Source organism: Montipora foliosa, chromosome 5 (assembly GCF_036669935.1).
Source record: "Montipora foliosa isolate CH-2021 chromosome 5, ASM3666993v2, whole genome shotgun sequence".
In the NCBI taxonomy this organism is placed as follows: Eukaryota; Metazoa; Cnidaria; class Anthozoa; order Scleractinia; family Acroporidae; genus Montipora; species Montipora foliosa.
In genome coordinates, this window is record NC_090873.1 from 43,146,860 (window position 1) to 43,159,444 (window position 12,585).

The 12,585-nt window shown below is 40.8% G+C and overlaps 3 protein-coding genes across 3 annotated transcripts; 1 reads left to right on the forward strand and 2 right to left on the reverse strand.

The window, feature by feature from the left end:
* The first annotated feature begins 613 nt into the window (after positions 1-613).
* On the forward strand, positions 614-3,585 carry LOC138002781 (meiotic recombination protein REC114-like). Its single transcript, XM_068848763.1, has 5 exons — positions 614-724; positions 860-949; positions 1,447-1,530; positions 2,729-2,977; positions 3,394-3,585. The coding sequence occupies exons 1-5, from the start codon at positions 614-616 to the stop codon at positions 3,583-3,585; spliced, it is 726 nt and encodes a 241-aa protein (XP_068704864.1).
* Positions 3,586-9,346: 5,761 nt separating this feature from the next.
* LOC138002782 (G-protein-signaling modulator 2-like) lies at positions 9,347-10,380 on the reverse strand. Its single transcript, XM_068848764.1, has 2 exons — positions 9,860-10,380; positions 9,347-9,746 (listed from the first exon to the last, which is right to left on the reverse strand). The coding sequence occupies exons 1-2, from the start codon at positions 10,378-10,380 to the stop codon at positions 9,347-9,349; spliced, it is 921 nt and encodes a 306-aa protein (XP_068704865.1).
* A 25-nt stretch (positions 10,381-10,405) lies between these two features.
* LOC138002783 (G-protein-signaling modulator 2-like) lies at positions 10,406-11,221 on the reverse strand. Its single transcript, XM_068848765.1, has 2 exons — positions 10,618-11,221; positions 10,406-10,563 (listed from the first exon to the last, which is right to left on the reverse strand). Exons 1-2 carry the CDS (start codon positions 11,219-11,221, stop codon positions 10,406-10,408), a joined length of 762 nt encoding a protein of 253 aa, XP_068704866.1.
* Positions 11,222-12,585: the final 1,364 nt, after the last annotated feature.

Sequence of the window (12,585 nt, forward strand, 5' to 3'; positions counted from 1 at the left end):
GGGGTGAGTGAAAAAGCGGCATGTTTACATGTACATTGGAGTTATAACAGTTCATTTCCCACAATCCCTGTCGAAGTGTCTGTTCTCTAAATTAACGATGATCATCAATTACGAACAATTAGACAAGAAACATGGGTTGACCAAGCGCGGCGCGAGGTCAAGATGGCTGGATATTGGCCAAGTTCTTTTTTTGCGTATTTATGGGGATGGACCGAGACGAAGTCGAGGTCCATAAACACGCAAAAAAAGAACGAGAATGATCTTTGATCTTGCGGGACCAAGCGAGAAATACCGAGCGGGCAAGATAGCTCCATATTGCCCGCTCGGGTAGCCAATGAATCACAGAGCGGCATTTGATTCATCTTGTCTCAAGGAGCACTTTCACGGAGCTAGTCACATAAGTCACATTAATAGCAACTTTTTGGATGGTGGTCTGGGCACAAGGCGATGCTCCCGCGAAAAACGCAGTCCCCGCGAAAGTCCGCGCCAGTTTGTGACAAAACAAAAACACCTTGTTCAGAAACTAAACAAGCTTATTACTTTTAAAACGTCGGAGTCGAAAAACGCCAGTTTTAAACTATCGGTATAATATCAATCATTCCGTAGAAACAAGATGTTATGTGAAACTCAAGCCGTGAAATCTTGGCCTTTGGAAAAATATGCGAAGTTTATTGCAACTGGCGAAGCACACTCGACTCAAACAAACAAGCAAGGATATTGGAAGGTTTGTAAGATCTTAGTACACGTCGAATATTCAAAACTAATGTGTTTTTAAGGCTCTGTGCAATGAAAGTTTGTTCAAAGAACAACTAAGCATGCTCTTTAATTCACGGTGTTTTTTTCTTTTGTAAATTTACAGCAGTTTTTTCCGCCTTCAGATGGCTCAAGCTGTCTGCAAATATCCCTTCTTCAATCCAATATGGTCGTAAGCAATGGCAAAGTTATACATGTTAGTGTGATAGTTAAGAATCGTCATATAAAGTCATACAATAATTCAGAATAATTAAATAATACAATTTTAAACAATGCATATTCACAGACTTGAAAAAAACAGGCAACTCAAAGAGGTCTTTAACATGGTATGATAATAAAGTTCAATGCATGATGTTGCTGTCCTCACGAATGACGACGACAAATCATCCCACAGAGTTGTTAATAATAGAGAAACTTACTCCGTCGTTTTTTGTGCAAAACGGTCAACGGTAGAATTTTCTTATTCTGTTTTCAAGAAATTGCTCCATATTTGTCACTAATAGGAGGAAAAAGCCTCAACATCACACAGTTTCCCAATAGTTTTGACAAAACCTAAATTTCACCACTCTTACGTTTGCCGCAAGGGCACAGTTGCTCGCAGCGCCATCGTTACCTTTCACTCCGTCCTCCTTTACCAGTGTTTTGCTTTTTAAAATTGTTTAGCTTTTTCTTCTCTGCTATTAATCTCTTTAGGAAAATATCTCGTTGTTCAACGCTAAGAAGTGGTTGCAAGCAGTGGTTAAAGGAGATAGCATGCTCATAATCTACAAAATGAGCGTAAGTTGATTTTAAACTGAATAACAAACCCTCGTGTATCACTGTTTTAGCTTTTGGTGTGTGTCAGAACAGTACCAAATGATCCTAGTTGCATTATACAATTTATGAATTGGGTTTCCATGTGTTTCAAGTCTTATCACCCAAGGAGACTTGAAAGTTGTTGCAAGCTAAGGATAGTTTAACGGCCTGGCTCCCACGATTTTCCCATTCTCACCGTGGTAAAGTATTTAAACTGTTAATTGGAAGTTCGAATGTCGTAGATTTTGCTTCGGCAAAGGAGCACTCGGTTTCTTTTTCCAACCATTCTGACCATTCGCGAGTCACCATGGAAAAAAAGTACATTCGTCAGTAATGTGATCAGCGGCTATCTTTAATTTGTATCAGTTCAATAACCCAATGATTAAAATTCAGTCCTAAACAAGAGCCTCAAAATCATCTTCATTGTTTTAAGATGAATTTAAATATATAAAAATTGGTCTGTTTCTGGAGAAGTAGTTTGCAGTCCCAAGATGGATGCACTTTCCTTTTAAACGCCCAAAACCGAGACTAAAAATGCCTTATAATACACCAAGAGAAAATGCGGGGACAGAGAGGGAGGCTCAAGGCTTTGGCCGGGATATGTTATGTCCACGAAAGTTATTTTTAGACGAGCGGTAGTCTTTGTTCTAGCGGAAGTCAGTCTTCTAAGACGTCCGCATGCAGTCTTGCCTCGCTCTCAGGTTCTTAGTGAAAAGAAAAAATGATGGCGCACGTGAAAGGCTGATGAATAAATATTTTCTTTCAAACATCGGACCGAGGTTGGCCTGCATGCGGACGTCTCGGAAGACTTCCGCTAGTCTAAAAATAACTTTCGTGGACATGACATATCCCAAGGGCTGGACCGGGAGCCTCCTTCTCTGTCCCCTCATTTTCTCTTGAATACACTAAATGCTTTATAGAAACAAATATACACCAACCGTCGTGTGGAGAAGAGTTCCTCGACTGCGGGATTGCGTGTGCGAGCAATGAATAATCTGCTAGAAAGTTTTGTCACTAAAGCCATCATAAAAAAAAAAATTTACGTGTTGACAAAAATCAAAATGTAGTGACTGCAGAAGCTAGAAACTGAAAAAACCGGCTGTCACTGGTCTTACAAAAATTGCTTTTTTCATGATATAATTCTAAGATTGTCAGACCTATTTCGATCCCTCATTAACAGAATGACTGTAGAAGATTCAGGATAAAATTCAACAAGAGCAACGAAAGATCAGCCACTGAAAACTGCCGTCAATTCATCGCGGAAATCTCTCCTCAGATCTCGGTGCGAGAGATTTCCACTGGGAGCAGCACAGAATCTGATTCCCAAGTTCCAATGGATGTTGATTCACAACTCGTTTCACCCGAATCCCAGCATGCCCAAAGCAATAGAGTTGTTGACGGCTTGACTCTTTCTGACCTGGCTAGGAAGGTGAGTATAAAAGTCCACAAAACTTGTTTCGGTGGATGTTCTACTAATGCAATCCCACCCTGGCCCTATGCCATTTTCTGCCAAAATAATTCTAACCTTATGAGTATGCTCAATTAATAGCACAATTGGCCTTAGTGGAAATGAGAATTGTGAATGAGAATAGCGATGGGAATGAAAATGGAACTTAGAATCAGAATGAAAGAGAATCAAAACTGAAGCTTAAAAGTAAAAGATGATGGGAATGGGGTGAATATTAGGAATAATAAAAATGCACGCACTTGACGAGAGTTCGTGCCAGTGGTGGCGAAGAGGCTACTCAGTACTGAATATCGCTTGCAGCGAGAACCATTCCGGAGTGTAAGATATGATATCCCTGCGATGATGCTTTCTTATCAGTGTGTTGTTTTGAAACTCAGGTCTCATCCTCTGAGTCACGCGACTGCAATCATCAGTGCTACGGACATGTGGGTGTGCCCAAGGACCGTTTAAACTTACTTATCAGATTATGTCTCACTGATAGTAACTTCCCTGCATTTGTAGAGGCTGTTGAAAAAGATCTCACCAGCTTGTCATCGACGTCAGAAAATGAGGACTTATGTAAGCAGTGATATTAAAGTAACTTATCTGCAAAATTACTGCTTAATTGAAACTTCAACCGCCCGATGAGATGGCCATATCTTTTATCGCAATTTCATGACCAAAAAATTCTACAGACACAAAAAAAAGCACTTAATGATCTTACACTGTCATCACCGCCGTTTTGTTCGTGGTAAGAATAAAAGAATTTAATGAGAAATTAATTGATTTTGGCACCAGCATGGCGGAGATAAAACAAATTGCAAGGTATGGGCTGTTTAATACTGAAAATAGTGAATAATGGCAATTGGTGTGACATGTTTTGCATGGTATAAGCACCGACCAATGGGCACGTCGCTATAGCGTCAGATGCACGTAAAAACTTCCAATTCTTCGTTTTCACTCTCCCGTTGTCAGCTTTTTTTCTTATGTCTGCATAAAAAAATTAGTTGTAATTCTTTGTTTACATTAGGTATCATCCATCCAAAGCCCTTGTCAAACTTCCTGGCGTTTTACTCAATTTAATATTCCGAACCCGTACTGATAGGATTGGACTACGTGAAAGGAAAACACGGAAGTGAGAGAATAGTTATTTAGTTTAGAAAGTAACATAGCTTTGGCGTTTTACGCAGACCTGCCGGCAGTATTTAGGTCGAAGCGCCGGTGTCGAAACGATTAGCCTCTTTGTGACTGTGATGAGAACTTCAATTAACATACTCTCAACATGCATCTAGTTAGTTCAGTGGATATTGGTGGTTGCGTTAAGCAAACTTGAGATGGGGGCTCGAGTAACCTTCCCTTTCGCATCTTGTCGGCTTTGTTTGCACTAAGTCATTTGAGAGTACGTGAGTTTTCTTCATGTAATTATGCCATAGGGAACTTGGGTGGATAGTATGTACTTCCTTGTTTAGCGGGATAACAACATCGTCACTACAAGGTCATATGCAACGAAGGATACTGTGGAATAGACCATTTTCGATTTCTCACGGTTGGACTGGATCTAGCATGAAATGGAGGCTAATGCGGGCAAATCTTTTCAAATGCAAATTAATTTGTCCGCATTAGCCTCCATTTCATGCTAGATCCAGTCCAACCGTTAGAATACGAAACTGGCCTATTTGTTCAACGAAATGCCAGAAATTCTTTACTTGCACAAATCCCATCATACACCTCTTTTACCTACCCCACCCAACTCAAAATTTTGCGTAATCATTGTTTGCATTTCTCCTGGGACATGAAGATGTCCCAAGAGAAATCGAAAACAATGCCTAAGCATTTTTTTCTTTTTTTTGGGGGGGGGGGGGATGGGGGAGGGGGGAGGGAGGGAGGGAGGGAAGAGGTTTTAGAGAATTTAAAGTCTTGGACCCAGCTGTTCAAAGGACGAATAACTTCACCAGTGGATACTGAAATCACCATTCAGAGCGTAAAATATACTTCATCTTGAACGTTGACCAAAGGTTTTGTACATGTCTTTACTTAGATGTGCTTAGAGTCTGCATATTTTCGTTTTAATACGTGGGCAAATATTAATTTTTTTTCACAGATGGAAACTGTTTGAGAGTGACTTATCCACCCGATAAAGTTATACGGCATTTGAACAACTTGGGCCGGGAAATTAACTTTAGGCCTATCACGGTATTGTTGTCAAAAGATTTTCTTTCCATTACATTGTTTACAGTATACTACTTGGGCTAATAATGATATAACGATCAGTAAAGCGAAGAACCAGTTGTTTCACATTTCAATGTACTTAGTGCAGGGGCAGGGCCGTGGATTTTGTTTGAAAGTGGAAAGGGGGGGGGGGGGGGGGGTTTAGGAGAAAACAACTGCGTGAAGGAAAAAAGTGAGGGGGGGGGGGGCTACAGTCCTCCAGCCCCTCCCTCTCCGTGGCCCCTGTAGTGTACGCACTAAATTTTCAAACTGATGAACGTGACTCTGTCATCGATGATAAATTGATAACCTAAAGGAAGGAACTATCAGGACAAACTCAATTAAAAAAACATTTGCTTAATTTTATTGTCTTAGTTTACAAATTGATACTTTTAAACGTTAATCGTGAATGCCAAATTCTACAAAAGAATTAAATTAATTTTAAATTATCTTCAACCACATGATAAGATTTGCCACCATTTACATAATTAATAGCTGCTAAAATTAAGATAGCACGTTTTGGGGCAATTTGAAAAGTGCTTGGGCCAAGTAAGTTTTGGACCAGCGTAAATCTTGTGGGTACGTTCATGTTCTTTGAAGAATGCAACTGCTTGTTCAGGTTAGTGCTGAATAACTTCAGTTGTACTGACTATTATTACTATCAATTGCAAGCATTGTTTCCTCATTTGGGTGCCACATAGGTTTGCTTAGCTTGAACTTCAGAATGGTAATCAAAATAAGGGACGTTAATCTCTTGCTGAAAACGTCGATGATATTAATTAATGTTTATATATTTTTTATAAATTTTATTACATTATCTAGCTGTCAAAAGCAATGCTCTTATTTCACAGTTGAGCTGATAGGTAGTTGATACTAGATTCCGAGTCGGTTAATATTTCCTTCCATCATATTCTGATTTCAATCTTTACCAAATTCCCGCTACGAGAGGGGGGACAGGGGGAAAGGGAAGAAATCGTTTACTTCGCCTGTAAAGACCCTGCTAACAGGTACCTCGGAATAAATTAGCAAATCCCAACCGATTTTTCTCACTTCTTGATGCAGTGAACTTATCCAGATATTTTCGAAAACGGAGCCAATATTTTTCTCCTAATCGTATTTGCTCGTCCACGCGAATAAGCGAAAACAATTATAAAACGCTTACCTCAACTAAAAGAGCAGTATGCGCGCGCAAGCGGTCCCCAGTGGTACCACGAGCCTCTGATGCCATTGTATTATTCGAAAACCTCCGTTTTCACCCGTCCATACGAATACGATAAACCTCTGTTTTCAAAATTTCAGTCTGGAGAGCGTTTTCAACAGAACCCCGTTTTCGGTGACCTAAAACGCCGTATTCGCGTGCGCGGAATGCAAAAATGGAGGGGAAAATGTCCATTTTGGAAAATATTCGGATACGGGTGTACGGCGCGGAGTCTTGGCGTTGAGACCCTCCTAGGGGTTTTTGGGAACAACAACAATGTCAAAATATTTTTAGGGAACAAGGGAACACAAGCAAATATTTAAAGGGAACAAGGGCCCCCCTGGGAGGCCTCAACAATTGATTCTACTTTCCGTGAAGGTCTCTGCAACTTGTCCTGCCATGTTTTTGGCAGTTGCAAAGCGTCCAACATGCAACATGTCGTGTCAAGACAATTTGCACGAAAAAACGCACAATGTAATAGCGTCTTAAATTAAGTTGGGGTTTCAGACTGTTTAAAACGCAACATTCCGGCGGTTGCGTTACATGATATTCAGATACCATTAGTTTGAGACTTGCAATGGAAATCTTTTAAATGAAAGGCCATAGTATAGGCTGCATGTAGCCTTTCTTTCGGTTAAGATGTAAGTTGGAATGTGTAGACAGAAAGCAAGCGACTGATTGCGTTTTTCCTTCCTTGATCCAAGAAATTTCGGTCGGAGTCCGGTCTACATATTTAGTTATAAGTTCAACAAAAATAATTTCCCCGACAAAAAGTTCGACGTTCGTGAGGAGAGGAGCCTTACGATGATCATTTAAAGAGTGCATCCACGTGACATGACGATGGCTATGTTAGTTTTCTAACCAACAAAACAGCGGATTTGTTGGTTCCCTAACTATTCTACCAGGAATATATTCCTTTCGAGTGAAAAACTATCTCGCTTTGGTTAAAATGCCACCGATCACTCGAGGGAGTAAGCTCCGCTAAGAAAGAAATGTATTAAAATGTATTAAGAAAAAAAAAAAGAACTTCTTTATTGCTGATGATTTATTTCATTCATTTTGTAGAAAAATGTGTAAAAATTCACCCGTCTTTTCCCTTCTTTTCTGAGCTTTGATTTCTGCAAATGTCTCTCTTTATCTTATCATGGGTAAAGGCCTGATATTAGGGTCATCAGCAGAAGTGTTCTTTCTCATTTTCTTTCAAAACTAGATTACAATCATTCAACAAATATAGTGTCAATGAAATAGACATGATTTTTAGCAAAGCAACTATAGCCCCTATGGTATTGATCGCCATGCAATTCAGAAACTTCCATTTAAAGTTGTATGAGAAAGGAAATACAGAAAATTATGGGTAAAATTATCATTTTTCTGTCATAATTTCATTGACAATAATCTCAGTCTGTTGATTAAGTTTATGCAGCAGCAACCTTCTACTACGCCTTTGGACCTTGTTCTACTGGCATAACCATTGCAGATCCGTTCTACTTTTTTTTACAAGTTCTGCAACCACTAAAGTGTCAGGCTCTGTCAGGTAGTCTTTTTGCGTCTTCGAAATCATTTCTGAAAGAAAAATAAAATAAAATAAAGAAAAAATAACTTTAAAAATTGCAGTTTGTTCGCGCACACACAATCCGCCGGTGTGATCGGCTACGGGTAGGACGATGCTGTCTTCCTTGACAAGCGATGACGTTCAGAGATCTATGGGAGAACGGAAACACCAAAAGAGACATAGTGAGGTGATAGCCATCTTCGACAGTTTCTCCACCAACGTAAAATGTATCCTTTAAGCTCTAGTGACATTTTGTGGAGAGACATGTGGAAATTACATTGGTGGCAAAAGCGTTTTAGAGGACACTTCGCATGATGTACACTACGAAGCTAGCATCTCTTATCGTGCCATCTTAGGCATACATTCCATTCCTACCGTCAGTTCTCCAATTTGAAACTATTCTTGTTTTAAGAATATAACTCTAACTTCACTTACCATTATTTTGAATTTTCCAGCTTGACATCATTGCCAACTAGCACAAATGGCGCCCAGTGCTTTACAGCGCAATACTGCTTTGACACTCGGAGGGATTTCATTGCTTGGTGAAGAGCTGCACTTGCCCATTTCCCATCTACCAGGTGCTGGTAGAAACTCCTCATAAACAGCAACGTTGCCTTGTCATCAACTGCCCAGAGTGATACCAAAACAGACCGAGCACCAGCACACAGAAAAGCCCTCGCTATTCCCACCACTCCCTCCGATTTCACTGCTCCCCGACCTCTGTGACAACAGCTCAGCACAACTAGTCTTGCTCGAAGACGAACCGCTGCAACATCCGACATTTTCAATATAAAATCTTCCTCCTTGGGGATTTGTGATTTCCGTTCTATATTTGGAGCTAAAGCAATTTCGCCCGTTTCTTGGCATCCATGTGCTGCAACTGACATCATACTTTTCAGCACCTCAGCTTTCGTGGCATTTTTTCCAGTCAACGGTGTTGTCTGCAGAAGTTCTCCAATCATCTCTACTTCTTCTTTTGCGCACGGAAGCGGTTCCAAAATGGGCTCTCCTTTCTTGTCAGTAACTTCCTTCAACTACGGATCACCTACAAGAAGCGCTCCCGTCTTACTGTGGAAGTCTTCCGGTGCACCAACGATCACATTAAATGCAGTCAGCGATGGAACGGTGCGGATCCTGATAGATTCACTCAAAGCAGAATACAGCGCCAACAAAATGGTCCATCGGGAACAACGATTAACTCATCTCCCTGGAGCAAGTCTTTAATTGGCCCGAGTAAGACATCGTACAACGATTGTAAAGAGTTAATTAACGGAGGGGGAAAATGATAGAAGTGTTTTCTCACTGATAGGTTGTCTGCTGCAAGATAGGTCACTGCGTAGTTGATCCAAAGACCGATCCTCGCATTTAACAACGTTCCCTATGCCAATCTGTTTCATCGTAGTTCCATCAACATGTCGGCACTTCCATTTACGATTTCACCTTGACGAAATCTGATCTCACTGTCTTTTCGTATCACCCAAAAGGTGATCTTGTTATTGTCAAGTGCCACAAAAACGGCTTGTGAATGCAAAAGCTCTAATGCAGCGGAAGGCGTTTGCTTTGGAGTAAGTGGACAAAAGGACTGAGAGTCAATGCCGTATTGTTCCCTCAAAATATCTACCAAAGCCTGTGCTCGACCTTTCTCAGCAGCATACAAAGCTTCTTCGATCTCTCCACTCTTCAAAAGTGTCCTCCACAGAGCAGTGTATGACACGCGATGAGAATCACGAAAACGTATTTTCCATTCATCCTCTGACTTCAGATTATGCCTTGCTTCATCCAAATGTTTTATACTTAAATGGTAACAACTAAGAGCATCACTCAAGGAACCCAACAATTCTTGATCATGACCTAGCCCGTAAAAAGCAAGTCCCTTTTCTATGTGGTCCCCAATTTCCTTGCAAACACTAAGACAATGTACTCTATGGCCTGCCTAAAATTACCCAGACAGCCATAAGCATTACCCAGATTTCCACAGGCATTTCCCTCCCCAGCCCTATCCCCTACTTCTTTCGCAATACTAAGATGTTGTTTGGAGTACTCAATGGCTCGGCGAAAATCACCCAGACTCTGATAAGCATTTGCCAGATTTCCATGGCCGGTTCCCTCCGCAACCCTATCCCCTACTTCTTTCGTAATACTAAGCTGTTGTTTGAAGTACTCAATGGCTTGTTGAAAGTTACCCAGAGTGTGATAAGCAATTCCCAGACTTCCATAAGCTGATCCCTCACCAGCCCTATCCCCTACTTCTTTAGCAATACCAAGATATTTTTGGTAGTACTCAGTGGCTTGTTCAAACGTACCCAGAATGTGAAAAGCATTTCCCAGATTTCTAAAGGCTTCTCCCTCACCAGCCCTATCCCCTACTTCTTTAGCAATACTAAGATTTTTTTCGTGGTTCTCAATGGCTTGTTTAAAATAACCCATTTTCCAGTAGGCATTTCCCAGAAATTCATAGCCGGATCCCTCCTCCGGCCCTATCCCCTACTTCTTTCGCAATATTAAGATGTTGTTTGAAGTACTCAATGGCTTGTTGAAAATTACCCAGCCTGTGATAAGCATTTTCCAGATTTCTATAGCTGCATCCCTCCCCATCCTTATCTCCTACTTCTTTGGCAATACTGAGATCTTGTTTGAATTACTGAATGCCTTGTTTAAAATTACCCAGACAGCAATAGGCTTTTCCAAGATTTCTATAGGCTGATCCCTCCCCAGCCCTATCACCTACTTTTTTAGCAATATTAAGATCTTGTTCAAAGTACTCAATGGCTTGTTTAGAATTACCCAGACTCTGATTGGCATTTCCCATATTCCCATAGGCTTCTCCCTCCCCAGCTCCATCCCCTACTTTTTTAGCAATACTAAGATGCTGTTCGTGGTACTCAATGGCTTGTTTAAAATTACCTAGACTTTGATAGGCCCTTCCAAGATTTCCATAAGTTTTCCCCTCCCCATCGCTATCCCCTACTTCTTTAGCAATACTAAGATGTCGTTCGTAGAACTTAATGACTTGTTTAAAATTACCCAGTCCACAAAAGGCGCTTCCCAGATTTCCATAGGCTGCTCCTTCCTCAGCCCTGCAGCCTATTTCTACGAAAATATGTAATGCTTCTGTGTAATTTTCTATGGCCTGTTCATAATCAGGTAGGTTGAAGTAAGCGTTACCGAGATGAATATAAGCCCTGCCTTTCCGATCCTTGTCTGCTACGCTTATCGCAATGGCAAGCTCTAGCATTCGCTGCTCCACAGCTTCTAGGCTATCCACCATTCTTCAATAACTAAATAACAATTAAAACCTGTTCTATGAGATGCTCCAATGTCAACCCAAGGACGGAGCTGGAAGAAACGAAAATTAAAGACACTTAATGATTTCCATGTATTTTTTAAAGTAATAAAAGGTTTTGGAATAACATGTATTCCGTGTTACCACGTCATTCTCTCGTAACGGTGAAATTGACGTTAAAATTGTCGATTGCTGTTTATTGCACGTTTTCATAAACCACTATAAGTTTTTTTCATCCGTTCCAATTTCTCCGCGCTTATTCTACCTGTATCAGAAAACATCTTGCGCCCCTCAGCCGTGCAAAATTCCGGTGACGAGCAACAAGTTTTGGTTTGAAATTAATAGTGGCGCAATTAACGACTTTTCGAATGGCCATAAGGTCTCTCATCATCATTATTTTTATTTGATTTTTTACCTTTATATGCCGATTGCCAGAAGCCCGCCAACCCAAATTAAGTGGTGGACCCCAGAGAGAGATGTCAAAACCCACATTTCGACCTTGCTCACCATAGAGTCTCCAGTAGCTCAGTGGTTAGAGCATCCGACTAGATCACGGAGGGTCGAGGGTTCGAATCCCATCTGGGGCTCGGATTTATCCGAGTTTCCAGTGGGTTCTATTGTCACCATTTCATTTACTGTGAATATAAACCCAATAGGTAAATTGCGTCAGTATTCAACATTTCCGATTGCGTTCCGATTGCCTGTGATCCAGCAGAACTACAGTTTCGTGTCCACACTGGGAAGGAGGTCTGTCACAAAATCTGTGTGGACAAGATTGTTGATATACTGCTCCAAAAGCCAGTGCTGAGATCTAAGTGGAACATGTTTGTGGAGGAATGTGGGTGTGAGATCACAAAAGGAAGATCCATCATTATCCTAGTTCAGATCCTATCACTGTTTATCAAAATACGGTCCTTTTCTTATGCAAAGGACATGGTTCAAAAATACAAAATTCAGCAAAAGGCAACCAAGAAGAAAGGCTTGAGGAAAGAAATCAAAAGGGCCACAAATACAAATGTGCAGGGTTATTGTTCCACCATTTTTTTCACCATCAACGTATCTTTGAGGGTTTAATGCAAAGAATGATGTGATTGCAAAGTTTTCATGATACCAATAAGGTCCAAAATGTTTTCAAAGGAAATAACCTTCACCAGCACCTCATCAGCTCTTTTTAGTCTAAGTTTATGGTAGCGTAAACTGATGTTAATAAGCCTGAGAATTGGGCCCTACATAAGCACACTCACTTTCATATTAGTCCTAGTTTCTTGGGAGGGTACACTCCTGTATGAGGAACATAGTTAACTTAGCCATCTTGTACTTCAAGACGATCAGCAGGGACTCTTTCTGTA

What these genes read in the sequence shown, in the direction of transcription:
- LOC138002782 (XM_068848764.1), bottom strand. Translation starts at nt 10,380, where the DNA reads ATGGGTTATTTTAAACAAGCCATTGAGAACCACGAAAAAAATCTTAGT. An exon ending in ATAGAGTACATTGTCTTAGT is followed by an intron (nt 9,747 to 9,859) that starts GTTTGCAAGGAA and finishes TTACCATTTAAG; the next exon opens with TATAAAACATTTGGATGAAG.
- LOC138002781 (XM_068848763.1), top strand. Translation starts at nt 614, where the DNA reads ATGTTATGTGAAACTCAAGCCGTGAAATCTTGGCCTTTGGAAAAATAT. An exon ending in ACAAGCAAGGATATTGGAAG is followed by an intron (nt 725 to 859) that starts GTTTGTAAGATC and finishes GTAAATTTACAG; the next exon opens with CAGTTTTTTCCGCCTTCAGA. An exon ending in GCAATGGCAAAGTTATACAT is followed by an intron (nt 950 to 1,446) that starts GTTAGTGTGATA and finishes TAATCTCTTTAG; the next exon opens with GAAAATATCTCGTTGTTCAA.
- LOC138002783 (XM_068848765.1), bottom strand. Translation starts at nt 11,221, where the DNA reads ATGGTGGATAGCCTAGAAGCTGTGGAGCAGCGAATGCTAGAGCTTGCC. An exon ending in AAAAGCCTATTGCTGTCTGG is followed by an intron (nt 10,564 to 10,617) that starts GTAATTTTAAAC and finishes GTATTGCCAAAG; the next exon opens with AAGTAGGAGATAAGGATGGG.